Raw genomic sequence first — 25,035 nt, forward strand, 5'->3', positions numbered from 1 at the left:
GATCCCAAAATCCCCCAAAACTTAAATGAGTGAAACTCCCTCTGCTGGTCAGCCATATTATTGTACATTCATAGATTTGTTCAGCCCAGCTGAGTTGGCAACATGTATGACATGCATGAATTCAACTGCTAATAAAAGACTTCCCATTGTTGTGAAAACAACTGAAATTTATCATCAGAGTAACATAGAACCCTGAAAGTCCAGAGTTCTGGTCAAAACAGCTGCGTTTCGAAGAAAAGTGAGCACAATGTAGGTGCATCTGATGGATGAAACAATTGAGGTCTGCTTCTTTCTCCTCATCCTGATCTGGTATTTTCCCCATTTCTCTTATTGGTCATTTTAGTACAGAAACTGTGGAGTAATTCACCCTATCAGTGTCATTTTAGCGTAATTTTTTTTATGTGGAATTCTAAAAGAGAAATTTAGAACATTATTCCGTGAATAAGAACCTAAATATCTGTTCCTCACACAAAGCTGTTGTATTCCTTCAGAATACTTGGACTAAAGCATTCAAATCATATGGGCTACTTTTATAGTTTTTTTTTCTTTTTTTTCAGTGCTTCTGGTCACTATAACGTTATATGAAAAATATACAGTATTTGATTCCAATGAAAATAGAACAAGCATATGGGTTTGGTGATGTTTTTCATTTGTAGATGAACTACTGTACACAGTAGCTGCAAAATGGCACACAGAAGCTAAAGGACAGTCCTTGTTGTGCTGTTATTGCATGGAAGTTCAAAAACCAGCAGGTCATTAAATTATTTCTTTAATAATGAGAAGTTAAGGGCCTTTCAAATCATTCTTGTGCTGGGCTCAACACAGATACACAAACATACCATTGATTCGAGGTTCTCTACAAGCTCGGCTGTAATTAAAGAACAGTTTAATTTGATCGGCCCTATGAAAGATGCACCATTCTCATTACATAGAAGAGAAGTAAAATAAGCCCTATTAGCTGAGGGAGATTTAAGCAGGGCTTCCCTCCAAACCAATATTCCTCTCTCCTCTCAGTGCGCACAGTATTCATTGGATGCCACCTTCTATTTCAATTTCCAGAATGGAAGAGAGTCTGGGGAAATAACAAGGAGCACACAGAATTAGTTCATTTGTTCTCCATTAGATATTTATAGTGATTCAACAAATGTTCCAAACCAGAACGAGGCAGGATTTTTCTCGATATATACACACATGTATCATCACTGCAACCAGCAGCATTTTATACGTACCTAATTATTGAATACGATCAACCGGGGTCTAAAATTAAAACTCAAGCAGTGCCAAATGCAACAAAAATTGCCTTTGATGAGTAAATTAAATGGAGCTCCTTTCCAATCTGCCCGTAACTTCATTCGGAACTGTAACATAAGGCTTAAATCAAATTGTAAGAACGGTCTGACCCTCGCTCATGTAAGAGACGTGCAAATACATACAAACACTCAAGACTCAAGCACCAGCATCTTCTGCTTTTGTCAGGGGCCTTTTAGGATTGTCCTGGGCCCTGTGAATTGAAGCAGTTTTTGCTGTCGCATATTTAGAATGTTTTCGACATTTCTTTCTTTTTTCTTTTTTGACAGAAATTAATACTTTTATTCAACAAGGATGTGTTACAAAAAAAAACTGATAGTAAAACAAGATTAGAAAAGATTTCTATTTTGAATAAATGCTGTTCTTTTAAACGTTTTATTAATCAAAGAATCATGAAAAAAGCATCACAGATATAAAAAAATATGTTTTTTGATTGTAATGACTGATGACAATTCATCTTTGTATAACAGGAATAAATGACATTTTAAAGTATATTATTTAGTATATTACCATATATATAACCATTATATTACCATTATTTAAATTGTAATAATATTTAACAATATTCAGTTTATTCCTGCAGTACTGATCAAATTAAAATTAAAATGCCGTATGGAAACTTTGGTTCTGGACCAAATGAGAGCCATAATCCTTTTCCTTCAGTCAAGACGGATCTCATTACTAAACCACCACCACAATTGCCATGTCCACATTGAATGTGTCCAGACACCACACACACACACACACACACACACACACACAGCATATCAATCCAAGGATGAACATCTGCACATTACCCTGAGCCTCACAGTTTACAGGCCCAATTAGACAGACACAAATGGAGCAAAAACTCACTCCGGCTGGGCAGATGCAGCTAATAGAGAAAGCAGTGAAGCTCTGCTGCTGTAATGAGTGAGCACTAAATACAATCAGATTACGCCAGACAGAACGTCTCCCGTACGACAGCTGTATTTGTGATAAACCATAAAGTGAAATGTTATTTATGGCACAAAATGTGGTGCAGAGGAAGGAATCATAGAGATTGTGGATGTAGAGATAAAATACCAGCGACTGGATGTATGACGTTCAATGCCTGAGACACTCATTTCCTTCCATTTGACTTGTGTGGGATTTTTCGGGATGGTAAATTGCTTTCTACAATCCCAGTGCAGCTCCCTGCTGAGTACGAGAGCACTAGGATAGAAATATTATAATGGAGTAAAACTGGAAAAAAATTGAAAAAAAGGGAGACTGATTCATTTTAAATGTATCACTTCAAATAAATTGTTCAATGATTAGTTTGCTTTATTACTCACAAATGTCTTCAACTCATTTTACATGCCTTGAAGTGTTTTAACAAAAAAACAAAAACAAAACTAAATATTACAGTGCCCTCCATAAGTATTGGAACAGTAAAGACAAAATTGCTCTGTTGGCTGTGGAGTCAAGACATTTTCAAATATTATTAAAAGATGAATATGAGACAAAACTACAGAAAGTCACATTTTATTATTAGCCGTTTCAACATATACATGTTTTACCAAATAAAAAGAACAGCACTTTTAGAGTTCATCCCACTCATTGATGTGAGCATAAGTATTGGGACAGTTGAACATAAGGCAGATATAAAAGACTAAAAGCTATTATTTAGTTGCAGATCCCTTGCACACAATCACAGCAGTGAGTCTGTGACCCATAGACATCCCCAGACTCTTGGTCTCATCCTTTGAAATACTTTTCCCAGCCTTTAATGCAGCCAATTCCAATTGTTGCTTGTTTTGGGGAGTTTCTGCCTTTACTCTCCTCTTCAGCTGGTGAAATTCATGTTCAATCAGATTTAAATCTGGAGATTGACTTGGGCAGTCTAAGACTTTCCATTTCTTTGCCCTTATAAATTCCTTGACTGAACTGGCAGGGTGTTTTGGGTCATTGTCCTGATGCAATATGAAGCACTTCCCAATGAATCTGGTGGCATTTTCTTGAATATTGGTAGGCAAGATGGTTTTGTACCCTTCCAAATTCATTCTGCTACTGTCATCATACATTAAGTCATCAGTAAAGTTGAGAGGGCCTGTTCCAGAGACAGCCATGCATGCCCATGCCATGACACCACCTCCACCATGCTTTACAGATGAGGCTGTATGCTTGGGATCATTTGCAGTTCCCTTTTTTTCTCCACATTTTTGCTTTCCCATCACTAAGATAAAGGTTCATCTTTGTCTCATCGGTCCATAAACACAGTTCCAAAACTCTTCTGGCTCACCTTTGTGCTTTTTTGCAAACTCTAATCTTGTCTTTCTATTTTTGGTGCTGGTCAGAGGTTTGCATCTTGCTGTGTAGCATCTGTAATTCTGTGTCAAAGTCTCCTGAGGACAGTAGATTGTCAGAGCATCACTCCAGCTTTCTGGAAGTTGTTGGTGATTTTACAGACACTTCTTCTAGGGTTCATTTTCACAGCTTTTATGATTTGTCTGTCATCAACTACTGTTGTTTTCTCAGCTGATCAGGTCGTTGTTGGTTGCTGGTGTCGCTGGTGGTTTCCAAACTCTTGGTGGTTCTCCATGCCCTTTGTTTTTGCTAGAGCTCTAACAGATTCCTCTTTTCTTTTAGCATCCAAATTGCATGCTTTTCTCTCAAAGTTAGCTCCCTCATCTTCATCCTGGCTTGTGTGTGTCATCATCGAATGCAAGATTCAGAAAACAGAAGTAATGGATATAACTGATACAACACATTCCCTGCTTTTAATTCAACAGGACACAGCTGATCACTTAGAAAGTCCTGTGAGGCAACTGTTCCAATACTTATGCTCACATCAGATAGAGGGATGAAACTCTAAAAGTGCTGAACTTCTTAGCTGGTAAAACATCTATGTGTTAAATCACCCAATAATAAAATGTGACATTCTGTAGTTTTGTCTCATATTCATCTTTTAATCATATTTGTAAATGTCTTGACTCCACAGCCAACAGAGCAATTTTGTCTTTACTGTTCCAAAACTTATGGAGGGCACTATATATTATCCAGCATGATTTCCAAATGTAATATTGTGCATCAGTGAAAACAAGAAAATCTGAATTTGTACCAAATTAATGCTAAAATAAATAAATACATAATAGGGGTGCATCTAACTTTTAATTAATAAAAGTTAGATTCACAAAAAGTTCATTTTGTGAGAGGAAAAAAGGTGAAAACATGCCTTGATTATCTTTTAACAAGATTTTATTGTATTTTATTTGAAGTAGCCGTTTAGTTCCTCTGACTGTGTCATGAATCTGGTCTATGAACTTCCGTTAACTCACCACCAGAGGTCACTCGCTCACCATATGGACTCTTGCACCACACTAACTGTTGCACGCCACCTCAGACTACAATTCCCATCATCCATTGCACTGACGACACACAGCTGATTGCACTGATCACACACCCTACATAAACCATGGACTTCCTCTTCCTCTCTGCCGAGTATTGTATGCACTTATTGCTACCCTAGCTGATAGCTACCTTACGGAGCCTTTCGTAGTTTTCTTAGTCTTGCCTTGCCTGTTTTGATTCTAGCCTGTGTATCTTGGTTTAACCCTTTGCTCTGCTGTTTCGGATTGTGTTTGCTCCTGCCTGGATTATTGCTTGTGTACCTGGTTCATCTCTCTTTGCCTTGCCGTGTTGGATACTGTTTGCCGATCGAAGACCCACGCTTGTCTAAGGAATATTCTTTGTCATGCCTAGTCTATGTCTGTTTGCATGCAGGAATATTTTTTAGCAATATATTGCCATGTCATACAGTTTGTTGTTGTCAAAGCCACAGCACACAGGTGGATAATGTGTTCTCTTCTGTTCGGGTGTATGATTGCCTCAAAGACAAAAGTACTGCTTTCCCTCTCTGAGATGACAGCACCATCTAACAGATGATTATGCTGTCCAAACTGCACAGAAACTCATGAATATTCACAAGACAAATGCAAATGACTCAGTCTGGCCTTAGAGGAATCTCGGAGAATGAATCATTTCACCAAGGCATGAGTGTGTAACAGTCCCTCAACTGATGCATTAAACCTCAACCAAAAGCCTCCTCCCCGCTGATCTGAGTTTAGGAGGGTCTATTAGTTTGAATACGAGTAGTCATGAGAGGCCTGAGTCAGATCTTCCCATCAGCGTTTTTAACGTTGACCTCAGCGGTTGTTCAGTCATTGCTGTGAGAAGCAGGGACTGCAGTTATACACGGCATTCCTCAGAAAAGAGTTTGACTGCATAGATGCACATGGCATCCAAACATCAGTTAGATTGTCACGACGGCAATCAATCAACTGCTAGACGCGTGTCACGTTAACCAATCAGCAGCTGGACCCTTAAAACGGCAACCAATCAGCTGCTAGACTCTTGCCACAGATCATCAGCCAGGCTATCATCACAGCAACCAATAGCTGGATTCAGCCAATCAACTGCTAAACCAGTTCTCCACCTTATTTTGATCAAAATAACATGCTGAGACCTGTTTGAAACTGAAAACATGAACTATTTTTGCTGTTCTGTTTGGTAGGTCTAAATAGTTACAATATGTGACCCTGGACCACAAAACCAGTCTTAAGTCACTGGGGTATATTTGTAGCAATAGCCAAAAATACATTGTATGGGTCAAAATTATGGATTTCTTTAATGGCAAAAATCATTAGGATATTAATTAAAGATCATGTTCCATGAAGATATTTTGAAAATTTCTTACCGTAAATATAATAAAAAATTCATTTTTGATTAGTAATATGCATTGCTAAGAACTTAATTTGGACAGCTTTAAAGGCGATTTTCTCAATATTTTGAATTCTTTATCACCCTCAGATTCCAGATTTTCATCTCGGCCAAATATTGTCTGATCTTAACAAACCATACATCAATGGAAACCGTATTTATTCAGCTTTCAGGTGATGTATACATCTCAATTGTGAAAAATTGACACTTAAGACTGGTTTTGTGATCCAGGGTCACATATATGCAATAATATTGTATTGATGACATTAAAATAATTAAAGTTTTAATAATAAAAGTATTTTTTTCACTTCATATTTGGCAAGTAGGCCAGCTTAAGAAATTAAAATCGATACTGTTCAAAAAGTTTGGGGTAAGAAATCAGTTTTTTGATAGTAGCAAAAATGCTGACAGAGTATGATTTTATTGAATCAGTTTTCTGATACAATGATTAGATGGCATCATCACTCAAAAGTGTTCACTAAGTCTGCAACACAATACATGATTTAAATCACACAACCGATGTTGAGAAACTCATCATGACAACAAATCATTCACTACTAGACTCTCCACATGAAGGAGTCACACATACAGTCCTGTACAGGAGGGGGTGGCAGGCAGCTTAAACGCCAGTCATTTCCTGATGGCATTTGTGGAGGAAAAATCCCTGTACAAGAAAATCGCATCAGGAAGACAAAGCTATTTTTAGTGGATAAGCCTCTCGTTTGAACTGAATTATGTTGATTTTGGAATCAGGATGTTTTTCCCCCATCATGCTCAGTTTTTTTTTTCTGTTGTTGATATGGTTATGTCATATCTGTCCTGGTTACAGAGCACAAAGGGTTTCACTTCAGAATTGTGGGACACCTGAACAAACAGCCGACCTGCTGGGTAAAGCAGTATGATTCTGAAAAGTTGGGTTCTTGGCTCATCAACCTGGAAACAGAATACGCAGCTAGCCTGGTAATATGCATGAAATCTTGATTTGAAAATGTTCTCTTAAAATGGTACTCGCTCGTTTTTAAAATATACTGCAGTGCGGAGTCTCTTACTTCTGTAATAACACATGACTGCACTGATCTGATCACAGCCCAGCTACATGCTGCATGGGGTCTGATTTAGTGTGGCGCTACCAGAGGACTACAGCCTCCACAGACAGAAGGTTTAAAGATTAGGAAGCCCTGCAAAGTCTCAATTAAGGTGGTGTCCCACTAGTTAGCTCAAATGATCTTGTTTTCAGAAAAAAAATAAGCAAAAACAATCTTCCAATGGGGTAAGCAAAATAATCTTATTTTAAACAGAAAACAAGATTATTTTGCTTACCCCATTGGCAAATTATTTTGCTTGTTTCAAGCAAAACCTTACTTAATTTTGACTTAAGACAACAATTTTGACTTTTTTTTTTAGATATTTTGGCTGGAAACAATAAAAAAAATCTAAGTAAGAAAAGCTTTTTTTGCAGTGTACTTTTTGCCATTTTTTAAATATTCTGAGATATATTTAAAAATATATTTTGAACAATACTAAAAAGATAAAAAAATGTCTTGAACTTGAATTTATTTTCACGTAAATGTATTTTACAATCTATATTTCCAATGGTTTTGGCAATTTTTGTCATGTCATGAAATGTAACTTTAAAACATTTTTTTTTCAACAACATTGAAAAATATATTTTGGACAATAGTGAAAATAAAGTATAGTAACATTTAAACGTAAATGAAAAGTATACTTTATTCAAAATATAAAATATAATATAATAATATAAAAAATATAATATAAATAGGAAGTATCTAAAGCTTCTGTGCAGATTTCTCTCCTGATTCAGATCAGACCACTTTTTCACAGGAGGAAAAATTTATGAAAGTTATTAATGAAAGCAAAAAATTAAATAAAAATCTGTATTTGCAATATATTTTAAAATATATCTGAAATCATCATCTGTGAGTATAGAGGAGACCATCAGAAATGCACTAGTATCTTTATCTGACCATCAGACCATCAGCACTAGCATCTAATTTATTAAAACAATAAAGCCTGAGCTTTGCTCTGTCGGGTGGTCAACAAATAACCCAGCATGAGTTGAGAGGGCAACACAGAGATCAGGCTCATGTAAACAAAACACGTTCAATCTTATGCTAACCGCTGTGTCAATATCTTCTCCTGAACTCTGCAGGGGGAATTAATTGCTTTCCCTTTCAGAAGGACATGCTCATATTTTTCATCATTATGTTAAGCGCTGGTGCATGAATTATAATGGCCTAACGCCTGTCTCCTTTCATTCCTGTGCTGATTAAGAGAAAAGAAACGGACAAGTGCCTGTGATAGAGAGGACGGAGGTGGATGTTGGCGGTGAGAGGCTCAGGGTGGCGGAGGGTAATCAAGACAATGAGGCCACAATCACAAAGTAAGATTGGCACTGCGAGAAGAGAAACATCTGAAGATGATGAGTAGATCTCACAGATGTCTCATTCAAAGCAGGAGCGGAAAGACACCGTATGATGAGCGACCCTTCAGCTGATTTGGTACATTAGTTCTTCCACTGCTTTAAATGGCTCATATTATAGAAAATGATGCGCTCTTTTGAAATATAAGCATTTGATTTAGCATTTTCTGCTAGACTTTTACATATTTAGAGAGATTCAGCATATACAGATGATGCATCATCCAATATATTATTAAAGGAAAAAGATGGAAACATTTTCTAGGTAAGTTAGTATAAATGAGTTCTTCTAACAAATTGAAAATCATGAAAGGGGGGCATTTTCTTCTAATAGGTAAGATGATGAAAGCTTATCCCCGATATAATTTTGATGATTTTTTAAGTCAAATATGCTATTTAAATTATTGCATTTTTGACAATAATTTAATTTGAATTTGGGATTTACTTGTATATAAAAATTAATATTGCAAATAAAAAATAATGAAAAACAAATGAATAAATAACAATGAAAAATAACAAGTAAATAATAAATAATGATAAACAAATCTGAATCTGAATTAAAAATATAGACCCAATTATATACATTATATTTCATGATATATAAATATAATGTGTATAATTGGATCTAGATATTTTTTAACTACTAACAGAAAGAATGCTGATTAAATGATCCACTATAGGTTATAATGAATAATGAAGGTGTTTGAAATCTAATTTATGGAATTATGAAATAATAAATTATAATTTAATAAAATAATAAAAACAACAGCAGTACATGGCTTCTGCCCCAATTCTAACAGCATTTTAATCTAAGGGTCTTTTCAATTCAAAATAAAACAATGTTTGCTACCACACAATTTTTAAATAATATTCAAATGCAAAAAAACAAAAACAAATTAATGGATCATTATCATCCAATGACAGAAAAATGTTTACATAAATTAACCACAAAATGAAGAAATATTGATGTTCACATGACTACTAAGAGCATAACATTGTTTTTTTCTAATCAGCCTTAACCATAATAAGTATTGAGTGATTATTTGATTTTAATATTCAGTGAAACTGGACTAAGATTATAAATGGACTCAATCCACAAATGTACTCAACCCTGAATTAAAACAGATCATTAAGAACTAAGAACAAAGCTGCAGGGTCTTGTTAAGTTTGTTAAAGTTTGATTTAAGCTCTTTTAGAAAAGTGATAAAAAAGGTGAAGTTTCAGTCCAAGAAAGTTCTGTAAATATGCACATGTATAACATACACAGATACAGAAATCTGTCTGACGTGTACAGCAAACAAATATCAGCTGTTATGAGAACAGATCTTATATTTCACAGCGAGGTGTTCAGAACAAACCGCTTACTCCTCATTTAAAATCCCCTTAATCAATAATAATCAATAAAATCCATCCCTGGCCAGCTCACTGCACATGAGCCGAGCTCAGGAGAGGGACTGAGGCAGAACTCAGACTCTGATAGATAAATTGCTCAAATAAAGAGGGGGAGGCCCTGCTGAGAGAGAGAGAGAGAGAGGCGTAATTATACAGCACGGGTTATAAATCCAGCGGCACCAATCCTTCCGAGGGGAATGCAGCAGTAAATTCAGCCCTGGCTGCAGAACCACCTCCAGGAAAGCAAACTGTTTTCATTCCACCCCACGGCCTAATCCATGAATCTCTGGGCCTTTGTCTGGAGAAGTGCTGTGACTGCCAATCTAGTTAGATATAGAGAGAAGTGAGAGCAGTGGAGGAACTGACCAAAAGTATCACGATGCTAGTAACTACATTTTTCTATAGCAATATAATAGATGCGTTTTCATAACCTAGCAACGTTTCCAAAAACGCTATGGCAGTATGTGTCTAAAATGATTTTGGTACCACTGTGCTGCATGTGTTTTACAGTCAAGAAAACTGAGGAAATGAAGATGGTTTCAAAATAATGTCCACTCTATATTTCAAATGAAGCATTGGGAAAATTTGATTCTTTTTAGTTGTTCAGTTCATTAAGATGTTTCATTAGTGTGAACTAGTTCAACTATGATAAAAAAAATTTTTTTGGTGAAGTAAATACAACATAAAAACAAATGTAATTTCTACATTAAATAATTCAGCTCAGGTCAGAATTCAAAAATTAAAGTAAATTCTATATTAGAACTTATAAGTATATTTTACTTGGAATTGTTATGTTTGCAAGGATTCTTTTAGTAAATAAAGTTATGATCCCGTTTTTCCAATCAGGTACTAGGGCATGAATAATTAAAAAGGTAAAATTTTTCACTGTTTTTGAGTTGTATTTACACTGTTTTATGGTTGCTTTTGTTGTTAGGTTTAGTAACTTACTGTTTTGTGACATCTGGAGTTGATTTTCTACTCAAAATAACCCATACATACTCAAACACTATATCCACTGATTGCCACTGTCATTGTGTATGGTGTACCAAGTATTGAGGTCTCATTTGAGTAATAATTCTATTGAGTGGACATATTATCTTAAAAGGATAACAATCTGTCTACTTACTTACATGTTTGTGAGTGAATCACGTGCTTTAATAACATGGTTGTTTCCCAGGGCTACATCGATTGAGTACATTTTAGAAGCCATGAGTGAAATGTACTTAATTATTTTAAGTTAAGTCTGCAATAATTAAGTACACATTACTCAAACTCTAACTGGCCATGTTAAATTTACTTATTTCCTTTGCTAATTTTACCTAACTTCGTTAAGTAGATTTGACTTAATTCAATTACTTAAAATTTATGTATAAACTTGCAAAATAAAAATGAAGCAAATCTTACTTATTGTTTTTTTCAGTGCAGCAGCATTTAACTTTTTTTATTGCGCTTTATTTTTGGGAGGTGGTGGTGGGGGATAAGTAAGATTTTATAATGTTTTTGAAAGAAGGCTCTTGTGCTCACCAGCTGCATTTATTTGTTCACAAATACAATAAAAACAGCGATGTTGCACTGAAAAAAATACATTGAATTTACTCATTTTTTTAAGGTAAGTGGTTGCAATCAATTTATTTTAGCTACATTTAAATAAACTAATTTTGCTGAAATTTAGTCAACTAAATTTGAGTATTTAAATGTAGCTAAAACAGATTGATTGCAACCACTTACCTTAAAAAAAAATTTGTATAATTCTTTTCAGTGTGTAATATATTATTACAGTTTAAAAAGCTGTTTTCTATTTTAATTTATTATAAAATATAATTTATGGCAAAGCTGTATTTTCAGCATCAGTACACCAGTTATCAGTGTCACATGATACTTCAGAAATCACTCTAATATGCTGATTTGCTGTTCAAGAAAAATCTTATTATCAATGTTGTGGCACTACTTAATATTTTTGTGCAAACCGTAATACATTTTCATCGTCCTTGCTGAATAAAAGCATTCATTTCTTTAAAAACAAATTTTTTAAACAGCAAGACATCTCCAGAAACAACAGCTGTTCTTTAGATCTCCTGTTATCCTACCAACATGTATGTAAAGATTGTCTGAGCTGTAAGGATGTTGATTTACAATCAGTTTCAGTCTGTTGCATCAATGCTTGACTTAACCATTCTTTTGACTCAAACTGTGATGTAGCTCATATCCTCCTCCACATGGCACTGAAGGGACATCGCCGTATCATTTCTGCTCAGTCTGTGTTGGTTATTGACCATATTAATCGACCACATGTCAGCCTTTTGTCTCCACTTTGTAATTTAGTCTGCTTTGTCATTTCACATATATTTTGGATCTCACCGCCCACAGAGCAAGTCAAGGAACAGATCTTTTGGTCCCAGTTGGGTAAATCTGTGGAGGAGATGCTGGTAACATTGTGGCAAGACAATAACATGCATGGAAAAGTCAGAATATGTATATACCGAATATGCTGATTATACAATTCTACCCACAGATACTATATCATTATCAAACTATAAGGGGGCAAATTCACTAAATAGTTGTGGCACATTAGCATGCAATATTTAGCAAACCACTCATAATCCATCTTATGCTGGTGCTAAATGTGCTGGAATAGTTATGTAACTGCTCTTCTTTTCAGCATAAACATGCTTTATTTTAACATAAATGAGGCTTATTATGATTGGCTGGACTGACAAACATCAGCACGATTTGTCTAGTGAAATTATAGCAGGTGGTAAATTAAAATCTATTTAAACGGATGCTAAAAGCCCCAATTTTGCAAGCATTTTACGCCACTATCTGATTTGCATAAAAGTGAGGGCACAAAAACATCACAAGATCAATTTCACAGTTGACCGATAAAAACATGTGCACCCTGCCTCCTGGAAGCTGAAAGTAGTAAATAACCCTTAATACTACCATAAAACGTGACAAACAGCCTCACATTAGCTGCAGGAGTCGCCTCAGGTCATCCACCATCACACCTGACCTTTTCAGCAAGTGGTCCTGGATCCTTCTCTTCATGTCTGATCTCTGCATGATCCGGAAGTCCAGGCCATTTAACTATGATTACTAGGTCATTCGGTCGAAACACAAAGGTCAACTTGAACTAGGGAGGAGCACCACAGCTAAAACTGACCTGAACCGGACGTGATTGATCTGAATGCAACATGGCTCACATAATTATGCCATTTAACGGTCACAGGCTTGTCGATAATGTGTGTTACCCACACAGATGCCTCCGGGGGTGTGCGTCAATTCTGTCTGCTACAGATGTAGGGATATTTTTCTGCTAGGAAGCAGTGTCTTCATTTGCTGTGGCTGTGTAAACAGAAGGATGCACAGGCACTGCTGGAGATCTGGTACATGCGAGACAGCATCAATCTGAGCAAATAAACATTACCGCTATACAGAGCGTAGTGCTAGAAACAGTCAAGTTCTCCTCTAGGCCCAACAGACCAGTCATAAACTCTAAATAGGCCTGCCATAGTGGCCTTGTGCATTTTATAGCACTGGGGAGTAAATGTCACCGACGTTTTCTCCTGGATAATATATGCGACTCCTTTTGCAGCCTGAGAGAAGCCTGTAGAAGCCACGCTTGAGCTCGACACTTGCTCAATCTATTGAACTGCTGCTAATTGAATTGGAGTCAGCAGGTCGGGCGCTGATGGAGCGTGCAGGTGGAGGCCACAGGCTGGTTTACTGTAACTGTCACACTGCCATTATTCTATCTAACTCCCAAACCAATCTAATTCAGTGTGTAAATAACACGGGTAATAGCAGGACACTGCTGTTTGCAAACAAACATGATATATGGGTGTTTTTATTTTCTTGCTATAATCTAACCAGTATAAGATGCCAGAATGACAAAGATATGCCTTATCAAAATAAAATAAATTATAAATATAAGATATATTATGAAATATCAAAATCTATATACATACAATATATAAAATAAAATGTAAATAAATTAAATAATAAATATTTACTAGAAGTATTTTTAATTTGACCCGAGGAAGGTAGACTGACCAAAATTTTGCTAATATTTATTTATTTTTATTTATAATGCAAGTAGTGTGCAGTATTTTTATTTTTTTTTCTAGTTTATATTGTCCCACTTTAATTCCACGCACCTATGAATATTTCAGGAGTGTGAGGCAATACAGATTTTAAAAAAATTAAATACGAAATATTAAAAATACTCTCAAGAATTAACTGGACAAGAATTAACTAATATTCACACTAAACAAGGACAGGAAACAAACCAAATATGCAAACAAGAGGCGGGAACACATGACACACAACAGAGGTCTGACATAACTCCCCCCTCCCGGAAGACGCGACCCGCACCGTAACAGTTCCACCGGGGAGGGGGGGGGGTGCTCTGGAGAGCCTCCAGAGCGGAATAGATAGAACGGAGGCCATGGCGGAGCTGGGAGCTCTGAAGGCCATGGCGGAGCAAGGGGCTCAGGAGGCCATGGCGGTGCAGGGAGCTCAGGAAGCCATGGCAGGTGGTCTTCGTGCTCCAGCCGGAACCCTTCTACCCCCCAAAATTTCCATGTGGCATCTAGGGGGTATCAGGAGGCCTCTGGGGCTAGACAGACAGGACAAGACATGACAAGACAGCCCACACAGGGCTAAACACACAGGAACAGGACAGCCCACAGGAACAGGAAGCCCTCCTGGGCTAGCTTGCAAGCTGAGGCTTCTTCTGGGCATGACAAGGAGTCAGGGGCCCTCACAGGGTCCCTCAGCAAGTGTCTCCACTTCCGCGACAAGGAGGCAGACGAGTCTCCGTGGACATGACCGACCAACATGACAAATTAAAACTGTTCCTGAGGGCAAGACAAGACTTAAAAATCCATTACTTCGGGGACATGGCACTGGACTGGACTGGATCCACGGGCTTGAGGCAGCGGCGGGCCGGTGGGCTTGGGTGAGCCGCGGACGGCGGCATCGATCTCCCGCGAACGGCGGGCTTGGGTGAGCTGCGGATGGCGGCGTCGATCTCCCGCAAATGGGGGGCTTGGGTGAGCCGCAGACGGCGGGTTGGCTTTCCCCGCGATCGGCGGGCTTGAGGGCTCGTGGCTAGCGGACTCATAGCACTCACGGCGATTCCGCCGAACTCCCACGCTGACTTGCCGTGGGCTATGGCGGGATTACGAGCGGCGACTTCCTTGCCGCGGGGGACAAAACAGAAAGAAACAAACCAAAAACAAACAAAAACAAAACGAGGTGAAGGGGCACCGCTTACTGTTTTGGTCTGGTCACGGTGGACACAGCAGGGAGGAACGAACACGCAGACGAGGGTGTAAACTCAAAATAACAGTTTTTAATAACTCCAAAGAAGGCAGGGCAAGACAAGGCAAGGTAAACACAGACAGGAACACCGGGGAGTAACAAGTAGACCAGACAAAATCAAACTGAACAGACAGGACTATAAATACACAGGATAAAACACAGCTGGACAATTAACTAATAATTACACTAAACAAGGACAGGAAACAAGAGGCAGGAGCACGACACACAACAGAGGTCTGACAGTATATATATATATATATATATATATATATATATATATACACACATACACCAAATATTTATATTTTCTTAAATCTTTTCAATATATTAAACTTCTTTTATTTATTCATGTAAAATGTTAATAAGTGTATGTTTATATATTTATATTATTAATATATTTTATTTCCACATAATAACAAAATTAGGCATTTTAGGCTAAAAACAAATGAAAAATAAAGAATACACTTTTCAGGTCTTAATATCGGCTATCATTATCTCTTAAAAAAATTCAGTTATTTTCACTAAATTTTTTTACTTGCAGTGTTGCTGCTATTACAAGTTGTGGAATATGTGAAAACATATATACCCAGCAGACGACTGTAAGAGGTCTGTGAGGGCAGCAGACTATGAGTATATCTTTCTGTTCACTGGTAATTAGAAGCCCAGCTCAGAGTTCACACCAGCCTGACCGTTCTTCATCAGGATGACATTTGTTTGTTAGCATGCTGCACCCTCGTCTGTTGTTTTCCTGTACAACAGATCTTGATCCCGTACAGCATCTCATCTGACCCCTCAGGTCAGCACCTTCAGAATACATTTCAGAATAAAGAGGCGTCTGAGAAGAGAGGAGACAGAGGAACAGGACAAACATTCTACCTTTCCACAACCATTAACAGTGTGATCAGTCTTGTGCGGTCTGACAGTTCACCCTAACACACAGACAGCAGATCATACTCAGCCACCTAATGAGAACAGAAACAGAGAGGTATTAAGCGCGACAGCGTGTTAGCTCACATGTGGAAGAAGACGCTTATGTTTAACAGCCGAAGGCTGACATAAAACACTGACTGAAGGGAAGGGAGTTTAGAGAAGCTCAAAGGAGAGGTTTATCTAAAATCAATCATTTGCGGTTTAGCAGCAATAGGGACAATTCTTAGGCACAAGGCCTTAAATGGCATATGAAATACTACAAAAAAATCTGTTTTTATTTTGGAATTTTTAATTTGACACTCAGTGAGGTGAGATTTTTTATTTATTTATTTATTTTTTACAGTTTTTACTTTAAAACATGTATGCTTTTTGTTGTAGTTATTTAAAGTTTCTGGATATTGTCAAGTATAATTGATTTAATTATTCACATTTTTATTAATATTTATTTAGCACTTAGCATGTGTTAACTTTGAATCCTGCATTATATACAATACCATTTAAACGTGTGGGGCCAGAAAGCATTTTTTTTATATTGTTTTTGAAATGTCTTATGCTCACAAAGACTGCATTTATTTGATTAAAGATACAGTAAATTTGTGAAATATTACAATTTAAAACAACTATATTTTCTAATCCAATATATTTTTAAAATTCATTTTTTCCTGCATCATTACTCCAGTCTTCAGTGTCACATGATTCTTTAGAAATCATTCTAATATGCCGATCTGCTCAAGAAACATTTATTTTTATTATCAATGTTCAAAATAGTTGTGCTGCTTACTACCTTTGTGGAAACGGTGATGCATTTTTTCCCCAGGATTCTTTGATGAATAGAACGTTCAAACAGGTTTATTAGAAAATTTGATTTTGTAACATTACACGTCTTTACAGTCACTTTTAATGATTTTTATCCTTGTTGAATAGAAGTATTCATTTTTTTTAAATAAAAATACAAATCTGACTCCAAATTTTGAATAGTAGTGCATGTGACCACTTTGAACTAACAGTTAAAACTAACTTCTGGTTAACAGTATGTTTTATGCACTTTGCATGCTTGCAAGCTTTACTGCAATGCACAAATGTGCAATGATGTATAGTTCCTCCTTGACCTCTGTTTAACTTTTCATGTATCCCACCATGACCAGCACCAAAGGCAGAGGGTAGACAACGTCATTCTAAAGAACTACAGGATAAATATACAGGCTTACATAACAGACTATCCAGTATCTTGTTAACAGAATTAGGTGAGTTGGGTATTAAGGCTACACAGGGCCCTAAGGGACCGCTGTGGACCTGACTCCTCTCCACTGATTACCTGAAGCGCATTTTCCACATCACCCCGAGATCTGCACTTATTTCATTATTGCAGTTTATGGACAAACTTATACCGCGCTCTCCCTGACCTATTTGCAGCCAGCCAAAAGCACTTATTGCAGCATGTACACTCGCCTGCTATAAAACCACTCTCATTTAAGGAGACCAAAAGGCCTGTCAGGGTCATTTTCATTTAAAAGCATTAAAACACTTTAACCATCGCTCACATCGAACTGGAAATGACAGTATAATTTGGCGGGATACATGAGAGCAGGTTATTAAAATGTAGCGGGATATGCGGTGTGGTTTTAATGGCGGTTCTGACACAGGATGAAAAGACGCTCAGCGTGTGGCCATCGATAACACTTCTCTCTCCCGCCGTCCTCTCCACCAATTAGAGGCACTATGAGAAGGCAAACTGTGCTGTGATTTGCCGTGATTGCCTGAGGGCACGGCCTCTAAAAGATAGGAGAAAGCCAAACAATGAGAACAGTAAAATCACCAATAACATTAAAGAGCAACTAATGTGAAATGCTAATAAAACATCAATCATTATTACACGGCTCTCAGAAATATTCTGATTGGTCAAATCGTTCATTCTGCCATCAATAACTGTTAAACTAATTGACTGCTAATCCAGCCGACCAGTTTTCTACACAGTTTTACATCTCTCGTATGGTTCCACGGTCTCATTCTTTTCACTTAATAAAACCAAATTTAAACTCAAATCAATATTTCATGTCCATTTATTGAAACAGCAGGGTATAATATATAGTCAGCAGATAATTCTAGCAAAATAAACCTCTTTAGGTTGATAGAAGTCCCATTCGTCTCCCTTCTGCAGTGTAATTCAGTGGGATTTGTCCTTTTTTTTTTTTTAAATCAGCCACTAGGCTAAAATTACCAGTCTGAATGCTTAGAAAAGTAAATCCTTGTCAGAAAACCATATAAATTATATCTGTTTTATACTCTAACATTCAACAAAACAGCTACCCAAGAGTGACTAAATGAAGTGAACACAAAGCAGGTGAATTTGCTAACCCATGCTCTGTGAGCGCACTGAAGGACCCTCTTGATTTGGGGAAACATCTCTTTTAGTCGGCTCTTAAACGGTGCCGTCAAATCAGCAGCACAATCAAACGGGCTGAGATGAAAGGAAAGCCATCTCCTGCTCTCTCTAAAGCCTCTGACCTCTCCTCACAATCCCTTCAGACCCCACAAACCCACACAAGCATTGGGCTTATTTCACAGATCACAGCATTCACTCTGTGTACTGGGAGAAACTGAGAAAAGCTTTCAATATGGTAATATAACACAGAAAAGAAAGAGGAGACAGAGATGAGAGATAAGAGAAAATGAGACGAGATGAAATGGAGATGATAGCAAAAAGAGGGAGTGGAGAGCAAGAGGAAAAAGAATGGAGACAGATATGGAAAATAGGTGAGATCAAGGACAAAACGAGAAAAGAGAGGGTAGAAATAGATGAGATAGATGAGAAAGAGGAAAAAGAGGACACCGGGAAGAAAGACAAGAGGCAGAGGAGAATGAGGGAATAAAGAGGAGAGACAGACATGAGAGCAAGGAGAGAAAGAGCGGAGAATATTATGTGAAACTATGGAGATAGATATGAAAAAGAGCTCAGATATAGGAGAAAAAGATGAGACCGATGAGAAAAAGAGAAGACATGGAAGAAAAAGAAGAGCAAGGACAGAGAGAAGAATGAGAGGAGAATGGAGACATCAAAAGAGATGAGCTCTAGAAGAAAAGAAGAGAAAGAGATGAAATAGTTGAGAGGAGAAATGAGAAAGAGGAGAAAGATGAGAGCAAGGAGACAGATGAGAAAGAGGAGAAAAAGTTGAGACAATGAGAGCAAAAAGAGATGGTGGAGAACGAGAGGAGAAACTATGGAGACATGAACAAGAGATTAGCTCTAGAAGAGAAAGAAATGAAATTGATGAGAAAGAGGGAAAAGAGGAGAAAGGAGAAAGAGAGGAGAAAGACAAGAGCAAAGAGAGAAGAGAAAGAGGTGAAAAAGTTGAGACAATGAGAGCAAAAAAAGAGATGGTGGAGAACGAGAGGAACTATGGAGACAGATATAAAAAAGGCAGAAAAGAGGAGAAATATGGGAAATAGGAACGAGAGGGGTAAAAGTCATCGTCGTCGTCGTCGTGACATATTGTCAAGTATGGTGACCCATACTCGAAATTGGTGCTCTGCGTTTAACCCATCCAAGTGCACACACACAGCAGTGAGTAGTGAACAAATGCACACACACACACACACACACACACACCGTGAACACACACCCGGAGCAGTGGGCAGCCATGCTGCGGCGCCCGGGGAGCAATTTGGGGGTTCGGTGCCTTGCTCAAGGGCACCTCAGTCGTGGTATTGAGGGTGGAGAGAGCGCTGTACATTCACTCCCCCCACCTACAATCCCTGCCGGCCAGGGACTCGAACCCGCAACCTTTCGATTACGAGTCCGACTCTCTAACCATTAGGCCACGACTTCCCCAAGGAGATGAACAAGAAAAGAGAGCGATGAAAGCATGGAGAGAGAGGAGAATGGGAGGAGAACGAGGTGAAATGGATGAAAGCAAAATGTGGAGAATGAGAGGAGAAACTATGGAGACATGAAAAAGAGGTGAGATCTTGGAGAAAAAAAGATAAGACCTAGTAGAAAAAGGAGAAATTAAAGGAAAAATAAGAGAGGAAAGAAAGAGGAGAGCAAGAAGAGAGTGAAGAATGAGAGGAGATAGACTGGAGACATAAGAGGGAAGAAGAAGATGAGATGGATAAGAAGGAGAAGAAAAAGTGAGGATACAGAGGTGAGAGCAAGGAGAGAAAGAGAAGAGTTGACATGAGAGTATCAGGAGACAAAGAGGTCAAAGTGAGACTGAGGTGAATGATCAGAGAGCAATAAGAGAACAAGAGGCGGCAGAAATCAGGAAGCCAGAACTTTCTAAACGCATACATTGTGAACATCATGCACTCACAGACACACGCACACACACACACACACACACACACACACACAAAGCTCAACTGAAACTCATGAGATCTGATAGAAACACTCAAACACAGAGTCTGCTATACTGAAGACAGCCAGATGCTCATTTACCTATTGTGTATCCTCGTTTCAGATCGCTGCACCGCGGACCACGGCGCTGGGAATTGGTGCTGTTGTTTTCTTGCACCTCAGATGTGGTTGTCTTGGCAACAGGTGGTGAAGATCGGTTTAAGGACAGACTCGGGATGAGCCGTGCTGGAAAACCTTGAGAGCCGATATCCACCGATTGGGACTTCTTCTTCAGTCTGAGAGGAAACAACACAGGAGACATGCAGAACTGAGTCTTCAAACCATGTAGAGCAGGGTTTGTAAACTTATGGACCATGTGCGTGTAACTGCCTTTGATTCCATCTAAAATGTTGTGTATGACCAGTCAATTATTGTGGTGTCATGCATCCATAAAAGCCAACAGATGGAGGCAACAGGTGACATTTTGATCCAAATTCTTGATGAGTGCAATATGTGACTGAGCTTTGTGACACTTATGATCATTAAAAAACAGATCTATTTTTCTTTAATGGGTAAACAAACGTAAGGCTTTTGATGGAAATCTGTTTTATATCATACACTAAAAAAGCTTCTTTTTTATACGAGATGTGACATTTGCAACTCTTAAAGTCATACTGCAGGGTTCGTATGGTATGGTAATGGTATAGGATGGTAAAACTATGGTACTAATATACTATGGCACTACATTATTGTATACAGTGCATTCATATTTAAATGGTACTCTGAAGTACTTCAAAAAACCGTATGTTTAAAAAATGTGATAACATTGTGTAAGTAATTGAGACAGATATAGTACATGCATGAGGTTTCATTGTGCAGCTTAAGTAGAAAATTGCAACATGGCACAGTAATTTTGCCTTCGGGTGACTATAAAATATTCCCAAATTTATCTGCAATTGGAAAGATGCTGCATTATCCAAGAAAGTCGTTTTAGATTAAAACTACTGAACAAGACAACGAAAGTTTAATTCCTTCGCTAAGGGCAAATGTTTAATCTTTAAAGTGATTTGCTTTTAAACTTGGAGTGAAACTAAAGAAAAATTGTGTGATCTCTGAGTCAATCATCTTCATTTTCCATCTCGACTCATAAATGAGACAAAAAGCCTGAAAAAGCAAAACAACATTCTCAGGAATCCTGCCAATCATCATCGGGCCAATCCTGAAATGCTGCCAGCAAGAGAAATCAGATAGACAGCATGTGCCAGGGTCAGATTGAACCGGCAGTCAATTTCATATTTCAGAACTTTTTTTGGGGGGGGGGGGGGGCATAACTGTAAAAATAAACAGTAAAAATGAAAAACAGCATTATAAGCAAGATATTGATCCCACATGTCAGAAGTGATTATCATGTATTCTAAACTTCTTTATAATTAGTTGAATGTTTTTTGCATGTAGACAAACATTAAATTATTCTCTCCCAACAGAGATGTGTGTGTGTGGGCATGTCATTTAGACACCTGTCTAAATAAACAGCTCACAAAGGAGCCTCCAGCACCTCTGACTGCATGCTGATGGCAGACCCCAGGTGCGGCTCCCTCCATTCTCGGTCTCTCTCTCTCAAACCAGCTCACTATTACATAATATGTGCAATCAGCCAGGAGACAAACACCGGCCAGCAAAATTACATGGTTAAGGAAGCCCAACAAAAACAAAGAACTAGTTAGTTAGACAACACGGAGCAGCAAGTCACCCAGAAAACTGAAGCCAGGCAGTCAGACTTTACACAAGAGTCCAACTCAATCGGCTCAAAAACACAGAACACTCATCCACTAAACCAGCCACCTCAAATAGTATGCAATCCCTGAATGTAGAGCGATTAACTTTACAATTAAAAAGTAAGAGGAAAGTTGACTAGAAATATTTTATACCAAAAAAAAAAAATTGACAAAAATGCTTAAATCCAACTAAAATATAATATAAACCATAGAAATTTATCTAAAATCTGTTTTTATGCTTTATTTTTATAGCGTTATTAGCTTACCAACCAATGCGACACACACACAATTGGTCAAAAGTTTGGAATAATTCAGATTTTTAAAAAAATGTCTTTGAAAGGAGTCTCTTATGCTCACCAAGCATAAGAGACTCCATTTATTTGAAAACTAAACTAAACTAAAATTAAATTACAGTCATGGCCAAAAATATCAGCACCCTTGATAAATATGATCAAAGAAGATATTTTACTCATAAGAATTTCTAGGAGTGCCAATAATTGTGTCCAACATGTATTAGAGAAAAACATTTATTTCATAATGATATTTCCCCCCATGTTAAATTCTTATTATCCAAAAAGGTTAGATTTTTGTGAATTTTTTAAATAAAAGCTCAAAAGGATTAACAATGCAGATTAATTTTCACAGCCTTCTTTAATCATATTTACCAAGGGTGCCGATATTTTTGGCCTTCAATTGAGCTGGCTTTCAAGAAACAATTATTTTTGTTTTCTCATTATTATCGATGTAGAAAACAACATTTTTGTAGAATCCATAAAAACTAATCAGCAAAAACTTTCACAAAAGTAAGAAACATTAATAACTGAATACAAATAGTATTTGAAAACATCTGAACACTAAATCAGAATATTAAAGGATCATGTGACACTAAAGACTTGAGTAATGTGGCTGTGGCTAGAGCTGTGGAACTTCAGCTTAGCTCTGGCAAAATATATTAAAATGGAATAATATTACTTTCAACTGTATTTTTGATCGAATAAATCCAGACATGGTGAGCATAAGAAACTCCTTTCAAAAAACTTTTGAGTGGTTAAAAAGTGAACATAAACAAATTAGGTTCACTCAAAGTAATTAATTTTGTCAATTAACAACCATTTTTGTGGGACAATGCAGAACAAAGATTCAGTAGATCAGTGAAGTATTGACGACACTAGAAGACAAAATCATGCAGCTAGTTTGTGATTTGTTCAGTCAGACAGGCAGGCACCTGTAGACAGACACACTTTTAATTTCTCCATTTAGATGCTCCTGTTGTTCCTGTGAATGCAAAACCGTCCGCTTTTGAATTGAAAATGAGGGCCGAATGGCAAGTCGTCGCTGAGGGCCTGCTCTCGCTGTGATGCGGGGTCTGTATTAACTAGCTGGCGCAGCGCTCTTTCATTCCTCCATACGGACGAGATGTGGTGCCAATCATCGCCGGGGCTTTATCTATTATTCACAGCTCAGAAAGACAGTGAGGGGGAGCGGAGGGTCTGGCCAGCTTCCAGTCTTCGTAACACCAGATGTAAACAAAGCACCAGCTTTCTTTCAAACAATAATAACCTCAGCCGCCTCGCCGCATGACTTTTGCTCTGATTAGGAGAACGTATTCATGCCGAAGCTGTATTTTAACCATCAGCACTGGCCGTCGCTGCTTGAGTGTTTATGTAAACAACATTCCCCTTCAATTAAGGGGTAGATTATGTGATTCGCAGACGCAGAGGCTGCACTGAATCGGTACAGAACATCTGCCATGAAAACACTGCTTACTGCTCAAGCTATAATTAGAAAATCAGTTTTCTAAGTCAAAATAATCTGAACCGGGAAACTCTCCTAAACTGCTGAGCAGAAGATGGTAGAGGTCACACAAGGTCACCAGAAGACAGACACCATGGTATTAGGAGGAATATCATGAAAACAAGGATCACGAAAGCCTATTACCGCATAATAAAATAAATAAATAAATAAATAAATAATAAAAAATACAAAGCAGGCTGGACAATCTATATAAATAAAAAATGTTTTATTATTCATTATTAATTAAACGAAAAAAATGCAATACTTCAAGGCAGTTTTATAGTAAAGATAAAAAGCCTAACTGGGCTACATCATTAAAAATATTAAAAGTGTAGATCCTGTCTTATCCTAGATCCTAATTATTTATTGTTCTATAATTTTTTTTTTTAAATTTAATTTATTATTTATGTTTAATATATACATAATACATATATTTAATTTATATATGCATATGTGAATGCGTGCACACACACACACACACACGCATATATACTACTGTCAATTTTAAAATTTAATGTATTTACTAAAAATAATTACTATAAAAACAAACAAAATATATTATACAAAATATAAAAACATAATAATTTGTGTATATATAAAAGGTGTTTAATATATTAAATATATACCAGGTGTGCCTCACACATCCTGAAAAGTGAAGCTTTGATCGCCCCTGGTGGGTGGCTGCAGTACAGGTCATAAACCCCGCCCTCTCCATGTAAACGAATGGGACTTGAGTCAAAATAAAAAAAATTGATTACACTTTCAATACAATTTTCCGAAATATGCTTTTGGTCATTTAAGGTAGTTGTTATCACGCTGATATATGTTCAATTGTTCATTTTTGTGATAAGTTTCATTTTAGCTAGTAATTTGATGCTATAAAAACAGGGCATGTCGTTATGGTTGATTGGGTCTGCGGGAGTTTGATTCCGCAGCTCCACCTCACGACACTACTGCGCAGACTCGGGCTCCAAATGCATCTCTACTGCGCAGACTCCGGCTCC

The 25,035-nt window shown here is 37.5% G+C and overlaps 1 protein-coding gene across 3 annotated transcripts in view; it reads right to left on the reverse strand.

Moving 5' to 3' along the window:
- Positions 1-25,035, reverse strand: part of LOC306886971 (oxidation resistance protein 1-like) — a gene marked incomplete at its 5' end in the record, with an annotated part of 150,680 nt that overhangs the window by 72,205 nt on the left and 53,440 nt on the right. For 2 of the 3 annotated variants that reach the window (XM_079444388.1, XM_079444386.1), the window contains one exon: positions 20,565-20,784. In XM_079444388.1, the coding sequence (XP_079300514.1) occupies positions 20,565-20,784 (220 nt within the window). Of the gene's footprint in view, positions 1-20,564; positions 20,785-25,035 lie in introns of those variants that run through there. The other variant, XM_079444387.1, reaches the window with a different exon arrangement.

The sequence above is a fragment of the Barbus barbus genome, assembly GCF_936440315.1.
Source record: "Barbus barbus genome assembly, chromosome: 21".
In the NCBI taxonomy this organism is placed as follows: Eukaryota; Metazoa; Chordata; class Actinopteri; order Cypriniformes; family Cyprinidae; genus Barbus; species Barbus barbus.